This window comes from Diceros bicornis, chromosome 18 (genome assembly GCF_020826845.1).
Source record: "Diceros bicornis minor isolate mBicDic1 chromosome 18, mDicBic1.mat.cur, whole genome shotgun sequence".
Classification (NCBI taxonomy): Eukaryota; Metazoa; Chordata; class Mammalia; order Perissodactyla; family Rhinocerotidae; genus Diceros; species Diceros bicornis.
The window spans coordinates 39,889,777-39,916,898 of NC_080757.1; the positions used below are offsets into that span (position 1 = coordinate 39,889,777).

Genomic DNA, 27,122 nt, shown 5'->3' on the forward strand with positions numbered 1-27,122 from the left:
TTGCAATGTTTAGAACATTTTATTAAAGTACAAAATTGTTGAAGTTAAGCTAAATGGAAAAACATAGTAAATATTTACAAAAACATTGATAATACCAGTCAAGTCACACACATGTAACAATGCAGAAAGGTCTCAAAAAGTTTACAAATTGAAAATTATGGAGATTTCCCAAAATGTATATAATAGCTCACTGCTGAGTATGGTATCGATATAATATGTAAGATCTTGGAGCAAATATTGTCCCCTTACTCTTCTGCAATCCAGTGCTCCCTAGAAATTTGTTCTTTGGGAGATTTAGACTCAGAGGCAGCCAAAGGGGACAAGTCAAGAGTTGAGATAGTCACATGACTTATGGTCTAATTTTTTTCATCTGATTGACTGTGTTGGGTTGTATAGACACAGCCAGGGTGTTTTTCTCCAGCCTCTGATGATATTCAAAAGGATATGAAGAATATGAGCAATTTCTTATTGCTTAAACAAAAATTCAGCACACACAAGGCTGAGTGGGAAGTATTTGTACTAGAACTATAAAGTTTTATTTGATGGAAAATTACCCATAAAACTAAGATAAAATAGAGACTCTCATATTTACTGAAAGTAGGAAAGGAGGCAGAGTAGACACTTTTATATCAAAGTGATCCAATTTTAGCTTAATGAATGGTCAATACACAAACTACATCATGCTGAAGTAACCACACAGCTACCTCTCGAGTCCAGAAGAACTCAAAATCAGATTTTAAAGACAAAAGAAAACAGACTCAAAGCATAGACAAAGCAGAGAAGAAAACAATGCCCATGAGATGGTCACTATTTAGACAGTGTTATAAAAAGACAAGGGACACTTGGGCTCTACATACTTCACTTTGATGGCTCTGGATTAAAACTACCTTCCCCAACTAAATTCAGAGAGGAGGAAATCAAGAGCTTCAGGTAACTTTAAAACCGGTGCTGGGCTCAATAAAACCATTACTTAAAATAATCACCTCACATTTTAAAACAGATCATCTTCATCTGACTCTTCGAGGTACTTAATAGGTTTCTTTGCCCGTCCAGATTTTGCCCGAGGAGCCACAGTTGAGTCTAAGTCCAGATGGAAGTCATCACTCTCCTTGGATTTCTAAAAGAGAAAAGCCCAAGTAATTTGCATAATGTCAGCCTGACAGCATAATTTCAGTAAAACATATATCAACAGACTACAATTCAAGGAGTTTTCCACCTTCTAATAAGCAGTAAGAAATAGACTTAAGGCAACTCCCACCGACTAATTAAGTGGCATATTTAACTTTGTTACAACTAAACTACATATAATAAAAGCTAATGGATTATGGGATTTAAATTTATTTTCTTAAAAATGTGCTAAGTTATTAAGAGCAAACCTTGGTTATTGTTTCAAAAAACTTATAGCAAAAGGACCAACTAGGTAGGGCCAGCCCAGTGTCATAGTGGTTAAGTTCACAAGCTCTGCTTCAGTGGCCCGGGGTTCACGGGTTCGGATCCTGGGCACGGACCTACGCACCACTTATCAAGCCATGCTGTGGCGGCGTCCCACATATAAAGCAGAGGAAGAGCCCAGGGCCAATCTTCCTCAGGAAAAAGAGGATTGGCAGCAGATGTTAGCAAAGGGCTAATCTTCCTCACACACACAAAAAGGACCAACTAGGATAAATACACACCTTGTTTGTGACTGCTTTAGAAATCATTTTCTCAAAATTAGAGTCAGAATCATCAGAAGTGGATGGCTTCCTTTTGCGGCGATTTTTGGTTTTGGGCAGATCAGGCTTTTGAGAGACATGAGAATTCAAGCCTGGATCCTTTTTGACTCTTTTTGGTGCAGGCCTTTTTTGGGCGCCTGTAGTGGAGGTGGAAGGCTGACCTGCAAGTCAACACAGGCATGCATCATAGCCACTCTTAGATGAACTCACTGTGAACTTTCTTTGGCAACCTGTTGACTGCTTATATTTAACACAGGAAAAGACAGTCTAATAGAGCTGAAAATACATCAGAGAATCAAAGTATTCTTAAGCATTCAACTTTTTTATAGATATATGTTATACATTAAATTTTTGCAACTGTTTTATAAATCTTATCCCTGTTATAGAAATGAGCTAGATAGATAATGCCTGTCGTTTTGAGAAACATGCTGATTTTAAACATTTTGACCACCAATTTTGATTATAAAGATCTAAAGATTTGCTTTCATTTGGAAAAGGTTTAATTTCAATTATCAATAGTAAATTTTGGGTATAAAAAATCAAATTGACTTGTGATAGCCAGTTAGTTAATCCCAATATTAACTCATCTCAAAGATTTAGGCTTACTTTTTGCTGCTATTTTTTTCACCGTCACCTTCTTTTTAGAAATAGGGTTTATAATTTCAGTTTCAGCTGGTAAATCAGCAGCTGGAGAGCTTGGAGAAAGTGGTACACTGTCCTCGGCATCATCAGCATCAAGGTCTGTTACTTCAAATGGAAAAGAAAATAGTACATATAAGCAACATGTGAAAATCCGTTTACTGTTTTGTCCCTGATATGAATTCCTAATTTAAACACCAAGTATGTGACTTTTCTGGAATATTTAAAACATACTCTTATAACTTTGTTCTAATTTCTGGGTTCTTTATCAGCAAAAACAGTTATTTTTTGTATCTCTAGCACCTAGCACAGTACCAGGCAAGCACATGATTACTTTTAGTATGTTAAATATAGAACCTCTCCATGTGCAAAACTAGACCTAATGAACAACATCAATGTAATGCCAACAAGAACCCACATTAGGTCCAAGGCAGGACTTGGATAATGTAGTCCAGATTAGAACCCAGTGGGACCCGAGCGCCCAAGTAAAGCAGATATCTTCCTATTTTTACTTAAACTCATACCTGATGTGGCACTTTTCTGTGGCTTCGGTTCTTTGTTAGTATGTCTAGAATAAAAAATAACATCCTGACAACCAATTCTAAATGTATGAAACAATGAATATATTATCAACCATTAAAAGCAATCATAAAATCCATATTAGAGAAGATACTTACTTTAGGGAAGTTTTGGTTTTAGGAGGACTAGCATCTGATGGGACAAAATCTTCATCTTGAGTTTTTTCATCAAAATCTGAGAAATCTTCATCTGAATCCAAATCCACTATGAATTTGGTTTTTGCTATTAAAAACATACATAAACAAAGAATCAAAGAGGGTAATAGGAGAAATATTTAGTCCACAGATTGATGTAACATTTCATGAAGATTTAAGCTTCAGTTTAATGTCCTAAAAGGTGCTTTAGTTTTTCAAAAATTTAATATAATTACTGCTCCAAGATATAACAATTTCTGGGATTGAGTGCCCTGAAATGTGTTGGCCATTCAAATCTTTCAGCATATCTAGCAAGTTCCTCAGTTTTCCTTACTTGCAGCTCTCCGTGGCTCTGTTTCTCGTGGAGGGACATCAAAATTACTTTCATTACTGCTCATATCTGATTCTGAATCAGACCAAGGGTTTCTCTTCTTTCCTTTTTTGATTGGTTTAAATGGCAATGTAGTTTGTTTCTTTGTCTTGGTACCTGGAAGGAAGAGAGGAATTAACAACCTTTGCATAACCTTAGACTCAATTTTCTCCATCTCCACCCATCCATCCTTCAAATATTTATTACTGAGCTTTGTGCTAGTACTAGAAATACACTGGTGAACAGAAATGGATACAGTCCCTCTTCCTGTGGAGCTTATTGCTTGGTCATCTAATTCCATAAATAAATACGTGTTTATGTAGGGTATGTGGTGTGTATATATATGTGTATAAATATGAGGCTTCTCCAAGGAAGAGATGCTTGAGCTATCTGTAGGTTAAATAAGAGTTAACTAGTCGAAGGGAGGTGGATGATGAAACATTCCAATTCAGGGAAGAACATGCACAAAGGCCCTGTGAGAAAAAATAGTGCATTTAGGAAATTGAAAGAAATCCATTATGGCTGGAAAGCAGAAGTTAGGGTGAGGGTAACTGGTCTTGTTAAGGATTTTGTTTTAAACAGGGAACCAATATGACCAGATTTGCATTTTAAAAGGTTCTCTCAGGTTGCAGTTCGGAGACTGGAAAGAGGTAAGAACAGATGCAAAGAGATCAACAGGTTACTGCTGAAGTCAAGGCAAGGGAGATAATTCAAAGGGAAAAGAAAGGCTAGATCAAACCTTGAGGGGCATTTAATGGTTAATGAGTTAGGAGGTTTAAAGTCACTAGGTCTTGTTAATTCTTTTCCCCAAATGACTCTCATACCCATCCTTTGCTCTTTACTTCCCTCATCTTGGCCCACAAAGGTTACAAGGGCAGTCTCCTTATTGGTCTGATATAGTCCTTTCTTCATATTCTTGTTAGATGAATTTTCCTTAAGTAAACCCATTTCATATTTCCTAATCTTATCCATCCTCCCCCAACAACCTGGTTTTCTAGCTTTCCATAATCTGGCTTAACTATCTATTTTCTACTATTTCCCAATATAAAACCTCCCATTCTATTAAGAGGGCCTTCTCGTTGTCCCATGCATACTATTTGCTCATTTTTCTTCTCCCAATCTAGAATACCTAAATCTTGCCCAATCTTCAAGACTCTAAGCCAGGTTTTACCTCTTTCACAAAGCTTCTATAATCTACATGTGCCCACACAAACCACCCCTTTATCTAAATCCCTACATGGCTGGTATATACTGCTTTAACTTTCTTTCTTGATAAACCTCTTGAAGGTAAATGCCATGCTCTCCCACTTCTCATGCCCTCACAATATTTGATACAGTGATGGGAACATAAATGCTCAAAATGCTTAACCGATTCAATGATTTTATATGCTAAATGATTGCTAGCTAAGTTTAAAGTTAAATGTGTGCTGTATTATAAGGCCAGTATAATTTTGCACAGCATGGTACTCACAACACACTTTTATTACTATTTTTTTTTTGAGGAAGATTAGCCCTGCATTAATATCTGTTGCCAATCCTCCTCTTTTTGCTGAGGAAGATTGGCCCTGGGCTAACATCCGTGCCCCTCTTCCTCTACGTTATATGGGACACTACCACAGCATGGCTTGACAAGCAGTGCGTCGGTCTGTGCCCGGGATCTGAACCTGTGAACTCTGGGCTGCCAAAGCAGAGCGTGTGAACTTAACTGCCACACCACCAGGCCAGCCCCTGTTACTTCTTTTTAATATTAAGATATTTCCATTTGTTTTAGTCATCTTTGTATCCCCACAGAACTGAGCACACATTATCTATCAAGAGTAGATACTTGGGGCCTGCCCTGTGGCATACTGGTTAAGTTCGGAGCGCTTTTTGGATCCCGGATGTGGACCTGGACCACTCATCAGCCATGCTGTGGAGGTGACCCACATATAAAATAGATGAAGACTGGCACAGATGTTAGCTCAGGGCTAATCTTCTTCAGAAAAAAAAAAAAAGTGGAAAAAAAATAGAGTAGATACTCAAGGATAGTCATATAAATCAAGCAATGAAACAGTTGAGAATCCATAAATAAATCTTAATATTTATGGTCAATTGATTTTTGACAAGGGTGAAGACAATTCAATGGGGAAAGAAAAATTCAGTACATAGTGCTGGGACAACTGGATATCCACATGCAAAAGAATGAAGTTGGACTCCTCCCTTACAACATTTACAAAAAATTAATTCAAAACAAATCACAGACCTAAATGTAATACCTAAAACTATAAAACTCTTAAAAGAAAACATAGGGGTAAATCTCAAAAGATTAGATATCAAAAGCACGAGAAACAAAAGAAAAGTAATGGATAAATTCGACTTCATTAAAATTAAAAACTTGCGTGTGAAAGGACGCCACAAGAAAGTAAAAAGATTACCCCACAGAATGGGAAAAAATATTTGCAAATCATATATTTGATAAGCAACTGACATCTAGAATATATAAAGAACTCTGACAACTCAACAATAAAAAGACAAATAACTCAGTTTAAAAATGGGCAAAGGGGCCGGCCCTGTGGCTTAGCGGTTAAGTGCGCGTGCTCCGCTACTGGTGGCCTGGGTTCGGATCCCGGGCGCGCACCAACGCACCGCTTGTCCGGCCATGCTGAGGCCGCATCCCACATACAGCAACTAGAAGGATGTGCAACCATGACATACAACTATCTACTGGGGCTTTGGGGAGAAAAAGGGGCAAAAAAAAAGGATCTGAATAGACATTTCTCCAAAGAAATGTAAATGGCCAATAAACACATGAAAAGATGCTCAACATCATTAGCCAACAGGGAAAGGCAAACCAAAACCACAATTAGATACCACTTTACACCCACTAGAATGGTTAGATCAAAAGGAAGACAATTAACAAGTATTGGTAAAATGTGGAGAAACTGGAACTCTCATATGATGCTGGTGGGAATGTAAAAGGTGCAGCTGCTTTGGAAAACAGTGTGGCAATTCCCCAAAGTTAAACATAAAATAATCATATGATCCAGCAATTCCACTCCTAGGTATCTACCCAGGAGAAATAAAAACGTTTAAGTCCACATAAAAACTTGTACATGAGGGCCCAGCCTGGTGGCGTAGTGGTTAAGTTCACGCGCTCGGCCTCATCAGCCCAGGGTTTGTGGGTTCGGATCCTGGGTGTGGACCTATACCACTTATCAAACCATGTTGTGGCGGTGACCCACACACAAAACAGAGGAAGATCGCCACAGATGTTAGCTCAGGGCCAGTCTTCCTCAAGCAAAAAAAAAGGATTGGCAACAGACGTTAGCTCAAGGCAACTTGTACATGAGTGTTCACGGCAGCATTATTCACAATAGCCAAAAAGTGGACCTAAATGTCCATCAACTGATAAATAGACAAATAAAATGCAGTATATCCATACAATGAAATATTATTTGGCAATAAAAAAAATGAAATGTTGATACATGTTACTACATGGATGACTCTTGAAAACATTATGCTGATGAAAGAAGCCAGCCACAAAATGACCACGTATTATATGATTCCATTTATACAAAATGTCCAGAATAGGTAAATCTAGGGACAAAAAGTAGATTAGTGGTTGCCTAGGAGGGAGGGGGAGTTTGGGGGAAATGTGGAGTGACCATAATGGATACCATATTTCTTTTTGGACTGAGAGATTGTTCTAAAATTCTGTGAGTATACTAAAACCACTGAATGGTATACATTAAATGGGTAAATCTAGCATGTGAATATCTTAATGAAGAAGTTAAAAAAAGTAGAATCTAAAGAAAGTGAATCTAATAAGCCGGGTGTGTTTTCTTTAGATCCCAACTAAGGAATTCAAGTGTCAAATTAACAGACTATTTCATTACAAAATGATCTCTTCTAAAATAAATCAAATCCCAAGGACAATATTAGAGAGGTTCATATATACTTCAGACGTAGTCCTCCTTCATGTTAACTGAATAAGAACTTAATGAATATCCATGTGGAATGTACTAGGTAACAAACACAATTTAATCTCGACTCTATACCATTTTCCTTAAAATGTTTTAATACCTGGTTCTCTTTTCTGCTTCTTCTCTAATCTTTGTTTTAGGCCTTCTAGCTCTATACCGTCCTCTTGAGGGCTTCCTTCAGTATTTTCATTCTAAAAGATAGCAAGACAAAAATGGCCAAGTTCTCCCAACTTATTATTTGCAATAATATATAGTCAGATATACAAATATATATCTGGTCAAAGAGTGTTTTTTTTTTTCTTAAGCTCTGAATAAAGGTATAAGTATGACTTTTTCAAGATACTTAAACATTTAAAAAATGATTAAAAAATCAAACAAAAAAAAATCAGGCTCATAAAAAAGTTATGATTAGGGTAGGATAAATTCCAACTATGGGATTAGAAATTTTGTAATATAATTTGTTCAATTTTAAGTGGAAATATGCTTATTTTATGTATAAGATCTTGAAGAATATTACCTTAATTTTCTTTTTCAATTTCTTTTCTGCCTCTGCTTTCATCTCTATGGTCACTTGAGGGATGACTCTTTTTCCACTTGGAGAAGGCAAAACTTCAGCCATTTGTGTTTTTTTCCCCTTTGCTTTACCCCCCTTCCCAGGAAGTCCTACTTGTTCATCTTGTTTTTCCTTGGCTTCAACAGCCTACAAAAGGAACATAAGAAAGCAAGTTTATAAGCTAACAAAGACATTACAATATCTGTGTTACTATATAGGGATAGAATAAAAGGCTACAATTAAACTGATTTGAATTTGTTACATCTTAAGATAAATTTGTGATAACCTATTCCATAACTAAGAATACCACTACAACAATGAAGATATAATTAAGGCACACTTTGAAAAGGTAAGTGTGGAGACAGAAGATTAGGTTCTACTCGATTCTACCACTTGAACTGTTTGAGGATGAGAGGAAGAAACTGGGTTAAGGATAAAATATATACATATATACATATTTGTAAATTCAAATAAGAAATGAGAAAGGATGTGATATTAGTAATGTACACTTATCTAATCAACTGATTGCAAGTGGGACATCTATACCGAAGTGTAACAATATATATTTGCATGTTAAGTCTTTTAGCTTAATTTATGAAATGAGATTTTTTTCTTATGTTAAAGTAATGTTGGAAAACAAACATTATTAGGGAGATTTAGGTAACAAAGGATCTCCTGAAACTACTGATTAGCTAGCTCTTAAGGTAAAGTATCTTTGTCCTTTTAAGTTGATTTGGGGGACTGGGTTGGTCTTCCACATTTACATTCTCTTTATCTTCTCAGTCCCAGGAAGTCCTTCCCTTTATCAAAAATCATCTCCTGCCCTTTCCTCTCTTTGTTCAAAAACTTCTGGGTAGTATCTTTCCTAGCAACATTTACTTTATTCTAGTAGTATTTAATAATCTGTTCTTTTATGTGTTATCTTGGAATGTTTCATTATGCCTCCTATATTCTTTCTATTTCCAGTTGTGAAACTTCTTGACAAAGAGGTATAATTGCTAGAATATATTATTTCATTAATAAAAATTCTAACATGGGCATTATAAACTACTCACCTCCAGTTCTTCAATAAAAGCAGCCAAGTCTTCTTTCCACAAATCTGATGGACTCTTTCTCTTTAATGTTTCTAGCTCTTGCTCCTTCATAAGATAATCAGACAATTAATAGTTAATTCATGTGTACAAATAGCATTTTCATACAGCAAGCACACAATTGAGTTTTTATTTTCATCATTAGAACGTAACGAAGCAACATGCACCATCCTATCATCAACTCACTTTTTCATTTCTTAGTTTGCACAGTTCATCTTTCTTTTCCTTGGTTAGATACCAAAGAGGCATATCAAGAAGGTAGTTGAAGGTTGGTCCAGAATCTGTTACAGAGCCACTCTTTTCAGTTTCCTTTTCACTGTCACTCTCTTCATTTTCTTCTTCATCTGGAACCTAAAGGAGGAATTAAAATGCAGCTTTAATAGGAAATGTGAAACACAGACATTAGATTATATGCAGTCTTTAATAATATAGAAAAATGCTACCCAAGAAATTACCTTTTGCTGGGCTTCTTTCCAAGCCTTCACAGGATCTGAATCATATCCCCTCTGAATCAGAACTTTAATTAATTCTTTCTTAGGCTTATTTTCTATTTAAAAAAATGTAAACAGAGATAATAGTTTTGAGCAATATTTTAGGAAAGGAATAAGGTTTTAGCATATTAAGTCAAAAGATTAAAACTGGAAATTAAACTATATGTTGCATAAATTAGTACATCTTGGTCAAGTCCCTAAACCATTGACAAATGTAAATGACCACAAGGGGACAGTCAAATCATATGAGGTTGTGATCTAATCATAAAATAACAGAAGACAGTCAAAATCTTTCTTTATTTTTTTTTATGAGGAAGATCAGCCCTGAGCTAACATCCATGCCAATCCTCCTCTTTTTGCTGAGGAAGACTGGCTCTGGGCTAACATTTGTGCCTACCTTCCTCCACTTTATATGGGACACTGCCACAGCATGGCCTGACAAGCAGTGCCTTGGTGTGCGCCCGGGATCCGAACCTAGGCCGCCAGCAGCGGAGCGCGTGTACTTAACTGCTACCCCTCAGGGCCGGCCCCCAAAACCTTTATTTCTGATAAACATCTACTTCAGTTATACGCCCTGGTTTTTTAATTTCAACACTTGATTGGGCAAGTTTTTAGTGCCAGCCACCCAAACATGGATTTCTCTTGACTATGGTTCTCCCTCATGCACTTGTTCCTCTTTTTCTCTCTTCCAATGTCTACTGCATTCAATTTATTAGATTATGAGGATATTGAGAGTTACTAGCTATAGACAGAATGAGGTTCAAAGTACCACCTTTCATTAATTGACATAGGTTATAGTTTTAGGTCCTCTATATTTATTCCTCAAGAAGACTGGATAGTCCCTAGTATTTCCTAAATTCCAGTCAACTGAATACAATCTTATTTTTCTTTGAGTCATGTCCAATATTACTCATTTTAGCCTAGCCTTAAGCAATAATATCTGTGAAATTGGGACATTGATGTGCTATTGCTATTATTTATTTTTTATTTATTGAGGTCACATTGGTTTATAACATATAAAGTTCAGGTGTTCATCATTATATTTCAACTTCTGTTTAGACTGCATTGTGTTCACCACCACAAGTCTAATTGCCATCTGTCACCATGCACCTGTGGCCTTTTACCGCTTTTGCCCTCCTCCAACCCCCTTCCCCTCTGGTAAACTATGTTTATCTATCTTCCACATGAGCGAAGTCATAGGTAATTGTCTTTCTCCATCTGACTTATTTCACTTAGCATAATACCCTCAAGGTCCATTCATGCTGTCGCAAATGGCAAGATTTCATCTTTTTTAATGGCTGAGTAGTAATCCATTATACATATATATATATATATCGCTATTATTTTAAAAAATACGAAAATGAACAACTACTAAGTTTTGTGTACTATCAGAAAATTATCTTGTGATCATCAGTAACTCATGTTGTCATGTTTTGGGACTTGCTACTATAACCTATTAGTTACCTGGCTTTCCTATAGTTAGTCCTGGCCAGAGTTAAGCTATTTCTTTTAACCTTTCTTATATCCTAGCTTTAGTCAAAACTGTTTTCTTCCTGGTCACTTAAACTCTGACTTAGTTGTTTCTAGAATCTCTTAAAAGAAATTCCCTAAGACATGACTCTTTCAGTCTTGAGTATACAATTTACTTACAATATAAGCCACTTATAATCCTCTTTCCTACCTTTTTTTTTTTTTTCTTTCCTATCAGACTTATTATCTCTTCTCTGGATCAATCAGTTTATACAGGGACCTCTTCTAGCTCTCTATTCTCTTCCTGTCTAAATGTTAACTAAACCTTGATTTCTCAAGATGCTCAATCTAGCAAAAGCCATCTCTTTCAAACTATAAATGCCTAAATTAGGTATTTGAAAGAAATGCTTGTATATGTAACCAGAAGAACTAAATGGATTTTGTTCCCCCTCCCCACCATTACTCTCACCAAAAATGTTTAAAGGAAGTTTGGCATGATTGTAGTTTTAGTACAGGCAGTTATTATTCCAAAAACATACCAATGATTATTTTGCCATCTATTTTCTCTAAGATAAAGCGAGCCTGATTGTTCAGTTTAGCAGATTCAGCGCCAAGCATTCCTAGAAGCCATTCTTTTCTTAATCCATAATATTTAAGCCTGAGTTCAAAGAAGTCTCTCAGAATATCCAACGCTGTGTCATATTTCTTTAAACAGCCTACGTGGTCAAAAAGCACCTGGAAAGAAAAAACAAGATTAAAGCAAACAATAGATAAACTTTAATGGTTTTAGACAAGTGACTTTATTCTTTGAAAATATAAAAGTAGCCTAAGATATCCTTTTAAAATTGACATTAATCTTTAATATAAATGAAAACATATGTATCTCATAAAACAAGACATACCATTGAGTTGCATGTGAGACTAGTTTGGAGTTTGAAGACTTTGTGTAGTCCAACTCTTTCTGCTTCTGCCAGTTTTTCTTCAGTCATCTTCACAACAAACTTCACAGTGGTATCTGTATGATATTCCCTATAATCTGTTATGAGAGGGGGTGTCTTCTCAGTGCCATTCAACATGGGCTCTAGAACCTGTTCTTTATATGTCTAAAGAAAGAAATAATCCTTTGTAAGTTTCTAAAACATAGGTTCCTGAATATTCAACAAGCATTAGTACAAAAAGTGTTTCCCCAATCACAAAAATCAAAAAAGAAATCCACAATTACTTACCTGGGTCCATGTTCTGACTGGAAGCTCTGAGATTTCAATGGTTGTGGAATTAAGAATAGCCACTTCACCACTAATCACATATTGATTTGGAGCCAGCTCTTCAATAGTACCCTTGAAGTTCTTATAACTTGGAAGCTAAATTGGTGTTTTAAAAAAGAATATATTTTCTAAATGTGATACTAAAAACAGAAATCACAACAGCATTTAACAAAAAACCTAACTAACATTCAAGTACGAAATAAGTTTTATATTTGTGTCTTCTTTAACCATATAGTCTATGGAATTGAAACCAGAGGAAAACTAAGGTTCGTAATACAGAATAATTACCATTGGCAAAGGTTCTTCTCCATCCATCAAACGTCTGATGTTATTCACAACTTCACGAACATCAAAGTTGGGGATTTTGCAGGACCACCCAGTACCGATTCCTTCAGCGCCATTTATCAGCACCATGGGTATAATAGGAATGTACCATTCAGGCTCAACACGTTGGTTGTCATCATATAAAAACTTTAATGTGTGATCATCTTTTGGTGGAAATAACAACCGAGCCAAAGGGCTAAAAAAACAAAGAATGTTGTTTTACAAAAATACTGGTGTTGACACTTAACTTTCATGGAAAGGACATGTGTTATCTCGTGTGTATACATGAAAATTACCTTGGCTTTACTTGCCGACTAACATTTGTTTAACAATATTTATTGAGCACTTTCTATGTGCCAGGCACTGCAGACATGTCTCAGTCTTCTAGGAGCTCACATTCTAGTATAGGGAGATAGCCAATGAACATACATTTTGTCAGGTGATAGGGTAAATGCTAAGAAGAAAAATAAGGTGAGGTAAGAGTGATTGAGGGGATGTTAAGGAATGATAAGCACTTTCTGATAGGATAACGTTTGAACAGGGAAGACATTGAGAGAATGAGCCACGTGGTTATCTGGACAAAGAGTATTGCAAGTAGAAGGATCCGTAAGTAAAAGGCCCTGAAGAGGGAGGGTGCTTGGCCTGTTTGTGTACAGGCAAGCAGGCCAGGTGTGTTTGGAGCAGAGATAGTAGGAGACGGAATCAAAAGATATGGGGAGGCGGGGCACAGATCATCTAGGGTCTGGTTAGCTAAAAGAGGGCTTTAGATTTTACTCTGAATGAAGAAGTTGCAAGGTTCTGAACCTGAGTGACCTATTTAAAAAAATTAATTGGCTGCCATAAGAAAGAAGGATAGTAGACTATAACAGTTGAGATGAATGAGGTGGCTTAGTATTTTTCCAATGAAGAGCCTATAAGATTTGCTGATGAATTGGATCCAAGTGTAGAGAAAAGGAGTCAAGGGTGACTCCAAGGTTTTTAGCCTGAGAATTAGAAGGATAGCATTCCATTTACCGAGACAGGAAGACTAAGGATTTGGTTTTGAACTTATGTTTGAGATAGTTATTAGATAGTTAATAGACGTCCAAGTGGTAAATGTTGAGAGGGTAGTTGGACATAAAACTTAGAAGTCAGGGCTGAAGCTCTGGTACTGGATGTATGAGATATCATCCAAGGATGGGAAGTGAATGTAGCTAGTGGAAAAAGATCTGATGAAGGAGCCCGGGGGGCAGGCCAGTATTTAGAGGTTGGGAAGATGAGAAAGATCCAGCAAAGAAGACTAATAAGGAGGGGAACCAACAGCCTGGTGTCTTGGAGGCCAAATAAAGAAAGAAGAGTTTCAAGGATGGAGTGATTCAACTGTATCCAATGCTGCTGAGGGTGAATAACACAACAGCTGAAAATTGACCATTCATAAGGTACTTTCCATAGACTTGTAAAGAAAGTAAAATTTCAACTGTGGTACTTAGGAAGAACCAAGCTCTTCTTTACTCTGACTCAAACTCTATAGCAGGGTTTCTCAACCTCAGCACTATTGACACTTTAGGTCAGACAGTTCTTTGTTGTGAGGGGTCCGTCCTGTGCATTGCAGAGTGTTTAGCCATATCCCTGGCTTCTGCCCGCTAGATGCCAGTAGCACAGCTCCCCTAACCATGACAATCAAAAATGTCTCCACACATGGCCACATGTTCCCTGGGGGGCAAAATCTATTCTGGTTGAGAACCACTGCTCTATATGAAGAAAGAGAAGAAAATATAAGAAATGGAAGTAAAAACATTTATAATCTGGCAAGGAAACAAAACTTCTAAGGGATACAAAGGCTTGGTTATCAAACTGAAATAGAATTTTGACTTTCTGCTCATTGCAAAGGGTAGCATAATTAAGCTTTAATGAGCTTTAAAATTAATAATCCTGGGCCGGCGCCGTGGCTTAGCAGTTAAGTGCGCACACTCCACTACTGGCAGCCCAGGTTTGGATCCGGGCGCGCACTGAGGCACTGCTTGTGCAGCCATGCTGAGGCTGCGTCCCACATACAGCAACTAGAAGGATGTGCAACTATGACATACAACTATCTACTGGGGCTTTGGGGAGAAAAAGGGAAAAAAAGGAGGAGAATTGGCAACAGATGTTAGCTCAGAGCCGGTCTTCCTCAGCAAAAAGAGAAGGATTAGCATGGATGTTAGCTCAGGGCTGATCTTCCTCACACACACACACACACACACACACACACACACACACACAACACACACACAAAATAATAATAATAATCCAAGCATCTGCATCATATACACATTTTCTGATTAATTGAATTTTTCTATATTTGGTCAACTAAATCTCACAATACTTCAAAATGGGAAATGGCAAATATTCACTAAAAATTGAAAGCATACCCACCTGAGCATTGTGAAGATATATCGAGGACTAGCAGAATCCTTGCCACCATGCAGCCTGGTACCAAACTGACCAATGGGCTGCAAGAGGTTCAAATTATTGCTACCCACAAAATTCTGAGCCAAATTGATAATGGTCATCATTAGTGACATCTGGGCAAGAAAAATAAAGATTCATTAATCTAATCTGCAGACTTTTAATAATCTATATCCATTATTATGACTAAGCCTATTATGACTTTGCAGGTATTTCTGCTGTAATGCTTCCTGGGAACATTATAGATTGTGTGTTTACCTCACCATGATGATAAGAGGACATCTCAGCTACTGACCCAGCTAACTGGGCAACCTTCACCTCTCGCTTGTCATTCCGTTTGAAACATGTAAACAAAACCTTTCTCTGACCTGGTTTCAAACCTTCAAAATGAAAGAAGTGCAATTATTAATATACTCAGTGTAATCATTTCTGGGCATTAATTTCCATCTTATAATAAAAACAGACTAACAAATTAGAACTTACCATCCACCATGGATGGGATAGATCTCTCGTTATCAGAATTTGAGAACAGGATAAGTTCCTTGTTTATGAAGTCATTGTATGTCAGATATGTGGTAGTTTGCCCATACAAGTAATCCTGAGGAACCAAAGAGAGTATTACATGATTGAGCTTAAAATAAAAAATATCACTGGTCTTAATGCTTAACACAAAAATAAAACAAAGAAACCTCTCAGCATTATCATTTCTATAAGTCGCTCAAAAATACAGAATTATGCAGAAGTATTTTGTTTTAAGGATAAAGCAAGTTCAATTGCTGCACAATTAGAAAAAAATGTGCATTGCCTTTGTAATTTCTTTCAGGTCCAATGCATTTATGCAGGAGTCTAAATAAAGAATATTTATATAGTTACCTATTAAACTTTTTACTGAAATAACTATTTGGTAACTTTAATTTGCTGTAATATCAATTCTAAAAGGTCAGTAAATAGTACATTTTGTGAGATATATTTAAAATTTTTACCTCAGGAAGGCCGAGTAACTTTCGTTGCCTTCTATCCTCCATAAAATGAGTTAACCATTCCTTTCGATCATCTATCTGTTTTTTGCTAAAGGCCTACAAATTAGAAGATGAAAAAGGTGTCACTGGTGCTAATAGGTTCCAAGTATCTCTTCTATAAAAAATAAACAAACAACAAAAACTCAATTTTCTACAATATCTGGTTCCTTTCTCTGGTATGTGCTTACTAAAAACAGTCTATTGTATGAAAACTTAAATGTTTCAACTGAGTAGCTAAAGCATTGTTTTTTTTTTCCTTGAGGAAGATTGGCCCTGCGCTAACATCTATTGCCAATCTTCCTCTTTTTCTTTTTTCTCCCCAAAGCCCCAGTACATCGTTATGTATCATAGTTGTAGAGTTGTAGCTCTTCTATACGGGACACTGCCTCAGCATGGCTTGATGAGCGGTGAGTAGGTCTGCGCCCAGGATCCGAACCGGTGAACCCCAGGCCGTCGAAGCAGAACACGTGATCTTAACCGCTACGCCATCGGGCTGGCCTCTAAAGCACTGATTTCTAAAACTAGTATGTATGTATAAAATACAACTCAAACTCACCAGGCTGATTGCAGCATCATCTTCAGGACCAGAATATTTGAATTGGATACGATGTCTTTTCATATCTGCAAAATATTCTTTAGCTTCTTTTGATGTGCTGGTGCCCAAACCTACAAAACCAAAAATACCAAGTTACTCCATATAATCTTGTGCAACGATATATAACAAAATGAGAAGTTCTATTACAAACCTTTGTAATACTTGACTTTCCATTTTTTATGATTTGGAGTAGAACTCTTCCATTCTTCAAATTCAGGAAGGCTATAGAATGCCATTTCTTGCTTGTTTTTAGACACCTGTGGTAAAAGAACACATTGCAGTGGATTTGCACACTGCTGGGTCCCCTGCATACCACCATACATCACTGAGGTTATGTGTACCCAAGGTTGAGGAGTAGGGCCTTAAAATATCCATTATGGTATTTTAGAAATTAGTATACCTTTACAATGGGAGTGATAAATTCCTCCAGAAAACGATGTCGCAGAAGAGAGGGCCAGTTGTGATGGATAAAATTAATCAGCAAGCCTTTGATATGGGAACCATCTTGGTCCTAGAAACATTTGGAAAGCCAAAACACCAAAAAATTGTTTAGAAACTAAAAAAATTATGATTGACCTACTGGTAATTTCTCAAAAAACTGTCTACAGGGATAAAAAAAAGGCTCGTCAAATTCAGACTGACTTAACCTATATATGTAATATACATGATATAAGTAAAATATCTGATTAGATGTGGATTACAGATAATGAATAAAACTCCAAGTTAAATAATTTCCTTTCACGGCAGGAAAGCAATGAAACAACAAGACATGTTTAATTTAGTTTAACAATCTAAAGTATTTGATGACAAATTACCTGATCTGTCATAATCATTATCTTCCCATAACGAAGAGTCTTCAGTGAATCTTCATCTTCATAGTTTTTCTTATACTGAAGACCCACAATCTTGATGATATTGTTAATTTCAGCATTTTCCATTATCTGAAATGAACATATAGCAAAAAAAGTAATGTTTTGTTAACAAATTTGAAAAGAACAAAGAAATACGATAGTATATGTTGTTTGGGTTTTCTTGAGCTACAGTATTTTGAGTTATTAGGCTATACTTTAGTAAGGTAGACAGATCTGTTAAGATATCCTATAATGTACCCAATTTCCTAAAATAACAACAACAAACTGTCTAAGACATATTTCAAAATGCCCAATGAGGGAATGAAATGTAAGCATGAAGTCCTGCATTATAAAACTAGATTTAGGGGCCGGCCCAGTGGCATAGCGGTTAAGTGCGTGCGCTCCGCTTTGGCGGCCCAGGGCTCACAGGTTCAGATCCCGGGCGCAAACCAATGCACTGCTTGCCACGCCGTGCTACAGCGGCGCCCCATATAAAGTAGAGGAAGATGGGCATGGATGTTAGCCCAGGGCCAATCTTCCCCAGCAAAAAGAGGAGGATTGGTATTGGAGTTTAGCTCAGGGCTAATCTTCCTCACAAAAACAAAACAAAACAAACTAGATTTAGATTCTGAAGATGGTTTTTATATTCTACCTGTTTATGAGAAGCTTCTCGAACATTGAGTATTTTTCCTCTAAGAGGGAAAACCCCATATTTGTCTCTCCCAACCACACCAAGGCCTGAAACAGCCAAAGTTTTAGCTGAGTCTCCCTCAGTCAGGATAAGTGTACACTCAGTGGAGTTTCGGCCCCCTAAAATAAAGATACACAAATTAATATTAGTTTTAGTTCAACTTCAAATATACTAACTCATACGTGATGAAACACAAAAAATTTACTATTCATAACAAGTTGGTTTAGGAGTAAAATGGAGCTAATAATTAGATATATATTTTAGCTAAAGTTCATAGTTAATAAAAGACATCTTAGTTTCTTAGACTAATTTCTCTTGGCAGTTATACTGCTGCTAAACATTTATTTGATCATATACTAAATATATTTGTTGGTGATGGGGTTCAGGAAATGCTACTCCAAAATATGGCACCTTGGCATGTTGACTATTTTAAACTGAAGATGTTTGAGAAAAAGATAGAAGCAGGAATCTCTCTGACCTCCTCCCTAAACTCTCTCCTGAAGCAGACCATAAGAGTCTCATGTGAGAGGTGCCCTCCCTATACCCGGAGGAAAGGAACATTCTTATCTCCCAGACAGAGGGACACCAAAAAGAATCTGAACAAACAGGCCTTGCTAAGTTTCCCTACATTCACAGTACTTAGCTCATAACATTTGCCTTAACATATTTTTCCACAACTTTCCATCCTTTATCAAACCTGGCAAAAAAACACTCAGGTTTAACCATTACTTTCAGTCTTCATTTCCTTATGAAGGTTCTGGATCACATAAAACTTACATTAAATAAATTCGTATGCTTTTTTCCTTAATCTGTCTTTGTCAGTTTAATTTTCAGATCTAGCCAGGGACATAAGAGGAAAACTTTTTCCTTCCATACATTAGGTAAAAGATCATTACACAAATATTCTTGTTTTATTCTCCAAAATAATCATCTCAACATTATTTATAACAGCCAAAAATTGGAAATGACCTAAATGTTCAATAACAGGGAATTGGTTGATTTTTAGCAAAGTTACAATATTCTGTTGAATATTAAGTGTCAAGGGAAAAATATCCATCGTATGCTATTAATGAATAAAACATTAACTAGAAGACTTAAAGTTTGGAAACATTATTAAATGTGTACCTGCATCATTGGCATCATCAAGTTTAGGAATTCCCTTGATTCTGTTATGTTTTACAGCTGAACACTTCTTGTTTAACTGGACTTGGGCCTTAAACTTCACCCAGTTTAGTATGCTTTCTACAATACCACAGCCAGTTGCCTGAAAAGGAGAAGACTCATGTTAGGGAAGAAGAGTTCTGTCAGAAATCCAGAACAAATGAGCTCCTATAAAAATAAAAATAATTCAAAGATTGAAAAGAGGTAGAACAATAATTTCTTGATAGAGGGTGGCATATCTTTCTGTCTCAGGTTATCACTACTCAGGGAGCTGGTTCCTTTGGGTTCATTCATTCATTATTTACTGACTGCACACTTATGTTGTGCCAGGCACTGAGCCACATGTTGGAGATCTAGTGGTTAAAACAAATTAGAGACAGTCCTCGTCCTAATGGAATTTAAGATACAACAAGGAAGACAGAAATGAGAAATTACATGTGATGAGTGTTATGGATAAGTGAAAAGTGTGCTACATATAATGATGTATGTCCTCTATTATATTGGAATCAACTTAGTTGGGGAGACGGGTAGAAAGTAAAGGCTTTCCTGAGGAAATGACATTAAAGATGTATAAAGTAGTTAGCCAGGTGAAAAGCATTTCGGGCAGAGGGATTAGCATGTGAAAAAGCTCTAAGGGGGAAGAGTACTATGCTTTTGAGTAATTTAAAGCTAGTAGGACTGAAACTTAAACATAGGAAAAAGTGGCAATGAGATGAGGTTGGAGGTGGCAGGATCTTATAGGCCAAATTAAGGAAATTGGAGTTTGAGTAGAAGTCACTGAAAGATGCCAAAGAGAGTGAAGACAAAAATGTGTGCTTTAACACAAAAAGATTGCTCAAGAGCATTGCAAAGAAAGGATTGAAATGGTATGAATGTTAAGAACCTATTATAGTAATACAGAAAAGAAATGAGAGCGGGAGGCTACCGAGGTATTCAAGAGATGACTCTTACTGTTTGGATTCGAGAGTAGTGGGGATAAAGAGAAGGCTCCCAGCTTTCTTGTTTATGCAACCTAGTAGTTGATTGGGGCCTTTTACTAAGACAGGAAATAGTTTTGTTTTGGGGAAGTGGGGAATTCCTTGTATGGAGATCATTGAGTATGGAGATAATTCAGTTTCTGATGTGTCGATCAAGAGCAACCTTAGGCATTCAGTGCTTGGTAAGCAGTTAGATGGGCTGAATTCAGAAGTGATATAAACTGAATGGTGATATGTAATGGGGAAATATAGGCATATAGATGGTAATTAAGGTCCTGGTAAGACCAGTGAGGTAAAAGCTGTCTTTTTATTTCCTTTTCAGAGTGAGAAGTGAGAAGACTTGGAGCAGAGCATGTGGGAGGCATCTTTGTTTTTGCAGAACTGAGAAGGGCAATAGAAAATAAAGTAAGGTTCTTCTATTTTTTATTTCCCTCTAAGTACTCACAGCTTTGATGAATTTTTCACTTAATTGGCATGTTGATCCAAAGTTCTTGACTTGTAAAGTCATGTTTTCTTTTGTCTGAGAGTCAAAGGTTGGGTTTTCAATTAAGGCATTCACAAAAATCCACATGTGATTTTTCACCTGCAGTAAAAGTTGATATTAAATTACTAAAAACTCACTCATGCTTTATTTATAGCCTTTCTCTTCTTCCTTGATTTTAGAAAAAGAAAACTGCTAAATACCCTACCTGATGTGCTTTCACTGCAACACCACCCTTGTTCTTCTTCTTCACAACATCAACAAGTTTAGTCACAATCTGATCAGCTACATAATCAACATGTCTGCCACCCTAATGAGGGAAAATACCAAATTGCACAGCTCAGAATCCTCAAAGTTATAATAATAATCAAACATTAAATAACAAAATCTAATTTAGCTTCTTTTATACCAAGGTAGCCAAATATTCAAATTCATTTTATATAGTAAAAACAAAAAGAACACATATGTAAAGATAAATCATGATTAATAATTCAATAGTAAAGTTACCTTGGAAGTAGCAATGCTGTTGACAAAGCTAATTTGCTGAAAGCCTTTTTCACTCATTGTTAAACACACTTCCCATCTGTGGTTTACTTGTTCATGGATAATTTTCAACGGATTGCCAGTTTCATCTACCTTATCCTTCAAATACATATCCACATAGCTACGGAATCCTTTTACCTGTACAAGAATTAAAAGTAATGGTATAAAAAAAAGTTATAAAAAGTAGATTCAGTAATAGACTATGAGGATTTTTCAAAACTAATGAAATAGTGTTCACTGATGGGCATAAGAGAATGGTCATTAAAGGTCACAAAAGAATTTAGGTGTTTCTTTGAGAAAGAAATTTCCTTTAGTAAGCTTAAAATGACCTGACTAAAAAAATATGGAATACTGTTTTCTTATCAGAAACATATCTGAGAAGTGGTAAGAAAAACATATGGGAGGAAAAAAAAAATCAATTTTGCTTTTGACAATGATCACAAGTCCCTTATTATCCTTAACACTCAGGAAAATACTTACTGGCAGCTTATTTCCATTAAGAAAGACTTTGACATCTTTAGTGGATCCAGCAATATCATATGCTCTTCTAACCATTAGTGCAACAATATCTTTGTCTAGGCTTTGCATTTTAAACTTAGACAAATCAGGCCGGAAGGTAATACATGTATAATCTTCTCCGTTAAAGGGCCTGAGTTCCATCTCACCAGCTCTCCCCATATTATCCATCCACGTCTATGGAAGTAAAGAATTGGAAAGATGAAAAATTTAAGTCATCTCACAAACAAACTAGAACTAAGTAACACAAATTTACAAGTCCTAAAAAATAATCTATGTTCGTGAACAATTTTCCATAATTTAATGGCTTACAGATTATGTTAAATTAAATCAACCATGAATGCCATTATAAACTGCTATAATATACTTTATGATCAAGGCACAAGATACCTATTTACTTGCCTGTTTGAACATTTTCTTGTATTCTCTACTGGCTGTTTCCACAGTAAATTTGGTACTAAATATGTTACACAATTTGGCTCCATAGCCATTTCGACCACCTGGGCAAATAAATATAAAATACTATTTAATTGTTATTATCTCATTAACAGCTTCATTTCTTAATCACTGGCAAAGCTATTCAATTATAGATTTACTCTCATATTTTTAACCTTTATGCCACAGACAGTCACTTAAAAGATGTATTTTTTCAGCAACAAATACTTTATTTTTCTCAATACTCTACCTGTTACTTTCTTTTCATCATCATCATAGTTACTAGAAGTTAGGAGCTGTCCAAAGATGAGAGCTGGGACATACATCTTCTCAACTTTGTGTTCAACAACAGGAATACCTTTTCCATTATTCCATATACTAATTAAATTGTTTTCGCTAAGAAAAGATTGAAATTTTTATTGTAAAACAAATGTTAAACTGTTGCTTAATATTTTTAATATTTAAATATTATCATTTCTAAAATATATAAATTCACAAGTCTCAATTTCTTTATGACTTTTTCATATATACCTTCTGAAATTCAGCATGAAATAGCTTTCCCACTATCCCACTCCTGAAATAGGAGCCAAAAGGAGAAAAACTTAAACGTTTTCCAACATCTGGGTAGACACTGATAATGTTGAAAAAATATGAAGTTTTAAAATGTTGGGATAAACAAAGGGAAATGATTTATGCCCAATGGAAAGAAAAGGACAAAATTTGGAAACAATATTATTATACCGCTTTTAGGAGGATCATCTGTACTGTCCTGGCTCCCCTAGCTTTTCCATCCTACAAAGCACATTGCAAAACAAATATGAAAGGGAAAAACATTATCAACTGTAACCTTCCCTGCTTGCCAATAAAATGCTAAACATTTACTTGGACTTATTCATCTCTTATTTTAAGTTAATTTTCAGAAGATAATATATAAAATGGTTCTTATTCTAAGTAGTACTTAGTATTATCTATAAAAAAGACTAAAACTAGCTCATTATTTTTTAAGACAATGATATCGAGTCCTTAAGAGCATTTAAGTACATCATTAACACCTACATTTCCCAAAAAAAGCCTTAAGTATAGTTTATGTTATAATTGATCAGGCCAATAAAAAGGTGAAACAAGGATGCTGACCACGCACAAAAGGACACCCAATATTTATAAGCTGAAACATTAGATCAAATTATTCTGTCACCACCTGCTGGTTTACTATTTGAATAGCATCAGGAGAAAAAGATCTAGACCCCAGAATACTTACAGCAATTATTGGAGATGCTTACTGAAGTATTTAGGGATGATGTGGGATAATGTCTGTAATATATTTTTAAATGCTTCAGAAAAAATATAGATGGGGCAAATATAGCAGAGTGTTGATAACTGTTGAAACTAGGTGGTAGGTATCGTAGATTGTCCATTTTAGCATTTAGCCTTTCTGTGCTTTTGCAAACTTTCATTTAAAAAAAGCCAACCTCGGGCCGGCCCCGTGGCTTAGCGGTTAAGTGCGCGCGCTCCGCTGCTGGCGGCCTGGGTTCAGATCCCGGGCGCGCACTGACGCACCGCTTCTCCGGCCATGCTGAGGCCGTGTCCCACATACAGCAACTGGAAGGATGTGCAGCTATGACATACAACTATCTACTGGGGCTTTGGGGGGCGGGGGGAATAAATAAATAAATAAAATAAAAAATAAAATTAAAAAAGCCAACCTCATTAAAAATCAAGTAAATGCAACTAACAGTAACAATGAGCTATAACAAACAAAAGACCAAGAGACTTACGGGTCAATCGTGACTCTAATACAAGACATTTTTGGGTCCCTTTGTTTGTTGTCTGCAGCATTGACTGAAAGAAAATAAAATACACATTTGTAAGAAATTAAAGTATTTAAAAAAACATTCTTTAACTCTAAGATATAGAAAGAAGAATCTCAAATAGCACAGGAGTAGCATTAATGAGGTGTTAATTCAGCAATTTTTATTCAGAGTACTGTTCTTAGAACAGAATTCAACTTCCTAGACTTCAGTAGACTGTCTCACCTTTGCCAACTATTGTTTGAAATAACAGAAGGTCTGGCTACAGTAAGGAATATTTTTTATGAAGGATTTGACTGGTAGATCTTTATACGAAAGAATCTACTCACCTAGAATCTCATCAAAGATTTTGTATAATCCAGGAACAAAAGTGACTTCCCTATAGTTAATGCCAACATCTTCATCGTAAACCCACATTTGCTAGAAATAAGGCAAAGAAATATAGTCATTTTTACCCTATGTTTATTGTTTTATCATCATGATTACTATAAAGTGTTCTGGGGTAAATACTACAATATATATATGATAGCTTAGGCCAGTTCCAGTGACACTCAAAGTACATGAAGTGTAGAAAATTAACCTGGCAAAGTATACATTTTAACTACTTACTAACTGCATGTCATTAGCTTGGTTTTACCTGGGTCACTAATTCCACAGAGCCAATGTAGGTGTCTGGGCGGAGCAAAATATGTTCCAACTGCGTTTTCTTTTGATAGATTCTTTCAACGGACAGTCTTTTCTTAGCATCTTCATTTTTCTTTGTTTTGTTGATTTGCATATTTTCATTTACGGGCTAGCAATTAAAAAAAATTGAAGAAAAGAGATTTTTAATCATAGGTTTATCAGAAACTATAAACGAAACGTCTACCGTAATGATATGCTTGCACACACTACAACAAATTGCAATCTGTCAGTAGGTATTGGCGACGTTTACATTGTTTTGTGCAAACACGGCCTTTTAAGGTAACTGCAGCCAGGTCCCCAGGTGGCAGTTTGAATAGACACATATGATCTCACCAAGTGTATTTGACATGGAAATATTTTCCTCGGAACTTTTTATTTATCAATAAAATACACCCACTTCTTTCACCTGTGCCACAAATATTTACTAAGTGCCTCCCACGTCCCAGGCACTAACAGATTCCAGTTCAGCAGCCGTTTGGGAGGCTATCGATTCAATCCTCTGGCCAAGTTAACGTTTTGAACACTGGAAGGACATATTTTGAGCAACTCGGGCCTGCCGGCTCCTTAAGGGGAATATTGTGCCGTGCTCTGCACCCTCCAAGGTCAGAGACATTCAACGCCCTATTCAAGCGGAGGGTAGGAGAGGAAAGCATTGGTATGCGCAGCTTCAAGTCACACGCGGTCCATTGTAATTCAGATCTACTAGAGGACCAAGTGAATCCTGTCCTTAAAAACAGTAACACAAGACACAACGCCCTAGGGGCCCGTTTAGCCGCTAATGCTTCAACATTAGCACCATAAGGGGGTTTCACTTTCCTCACGATCACGCCGAGCCCGGGAGACCACGGTCGACACGGAATACCGGCTCCCAGCCCACCGCGGCCTGGCCACAGCCCAGGAGCCTCACCCCTCACCGGCAGCCAGAGATACCGCTCCACGACCCGCCTCTTCCGCGAGCTGTACCTGCAGTGGTGACACCTCCATGGTGACGGTCGGGAAGGGGCTCGAGAACCCTGCAAGAGACTAAACCGGCGGGACGCACGAGACGACCCCGGAGCCAGCGGCTTCTCCACAGACGCGCGTCGGTTAGGCGAGCTCCTGCAGTCCCATTTGAACCATCCTCCTGCCCGCCCAAACCAGATAAGCCAATCCCTGACTCGGTCTCACCGGTTCCGTCCCGAAGAACCAATCGTAGCTAGTCTTTTATATCTACCAATGAACGGCTGAGTTGGCCCAGTCGAATGAACCAATTAGGCAGGGGAGGCGGGACTAGGAGGTTTCAAAAGACACCACTCGGAGTCAATTGCTGAGAGACCGACAGGGAATCTGGCCAATGAGGAGGGCTCGTTTGTTCTCTCAGAGCAGAAAACTCTGAAGAGACAAACTGTGGAAGCGGGAAGGGGTTTTCTGAGGTGCAGGCTGGGGTGAAAAGAGGAAGGAGACGGATGTTTATTCCCCAGGAGCTGCTAACTTGTTTCAGATCCCTGAAATCTAAACGCCGTCCTCCGGCCTGAGGTTTTTAGTGAGAGGAACGGGAGCGCTATCTCCATTTTCCTGAGGAAACCGAGCGCCGGCTTCCTGGCGATTTGGTTAAGCGAACAGGATCTGACCTTTTCCTCAACCTCCCCTCCCCCCCAAGAATTTAGCGTGTTTTTAGAGAAACAAAAGTGCTACAGTTGTGGTTTTTAGTTTTCGTATAAAGAAGGGTGTAGAGAGGCCGCGCAAAATAGAGAGCAGCATTCAAGTCCCCCAGTAGAGGGGCGTTGGGCTGCAACTGCTCAATTAAAAGGAATAATTTATAGTCACCGCCTCAGGAGCTAAGGATGGTTTAGCGGCCGTTCTAGGACTGGAACTTTCCCCTCAGACTGCCAATAGGATGCCCTACCATGCGTTACTTTTGCTCTCCTCTGTGTTCAAGTCCCTGAATTCTGCGGTCCAGAACAGCGGTTGAGATTTGACGAGGAAATGCCAAAGACCGAAGTTTTTTATTACTCTGACGTGTAAATTTCGAGGGGGGTTATTCTGTCCTCGTCAATCCACAGTGTTCAAATGACCCCCCCCCCAAAAAAAAAACACGCTCTTACAAGATGCTGGAAAAAATAACCGCATAATTTGACCATCTGAACCACCTCCTTCCAATCACTATTCCGTGAGTTTTAATCCTGGCCTGGCATTTTGCCAGCCGTGTGATCTTGACGGAGGCAGCTTCTTGGTGCTTTCCTTTCTTCTGCTAAAAAAAGGAAATAAAAATAACAGTATCACCTCAGAGTTGCGTGAGGATTACACAAGATACATGTAAGACATTTAGAATAGTGGGCTAACAGTATCAGAATCAGGAAGCAGG

The 27,122-nt window shown here is 37.2% G+C and overlaps 1 protein-coding gene across 1 annotated transcript; it reads right to left on the reverse strand.

Annotated features, from left to right (window-relative positions):
* On the reverse strand, window positions 1–25,858 carry TOP2A (DNA topoisomerase II alpha). The gene is made up of 35 exons (XM_058560916.1): window positions 25,742–25,858; window positions 24,732–24,887; window positions 24,424–24,514; window positions 24,062–24,125; window positions 22,537–22,682; window positions 22,254–22,351; window positions 21,816–22,028; window positions 21,300–21,473; window positions 21,001–21,102; window positions 20,757–20,894; window positions 19,299–19,437; window positions 18,135–18,292; window positions 17,447–17,572; window positions 17,032–17,142; window positions 16,783–16,888; window positions 16,593–16,702; window positions 16,001–16,093; window positions 15,501–15,615; window positions 15,276–15,397; window positions 14,985–15,133; window positions 12,555–12,786; window positions 12,228–12,362; window positions 11,904–12,104; window positions 11,541–11,736; window positions 9,496–9,587; window positions 9,227–9,391; window positions 9,005–9,088; window positions 7,914–8,096; window positions 7,497–7,587; window positions 3,399–3,551; window positions 3,029–3,152; window positions 2,876–2,919; window positions 2,319–2,459; window positions 1,674–1,873; window positions 1–1,117 (listed from the first exon to the last, which is right to left on the reverse strand). Exons 1-35 carry the CDS (start codon window positions 25,760–25,762, stop codon window positions 992–994), a joined length of 4,599 nt encoding a protein of 1,532 aa, XP_058416899.1. The 5' UTR covers window positions 25,763–25,858; the 3' UTR covers window positions 1–991.
* Window positions 25,859–27,122: the final 1,264 nt, after the last annotated feature.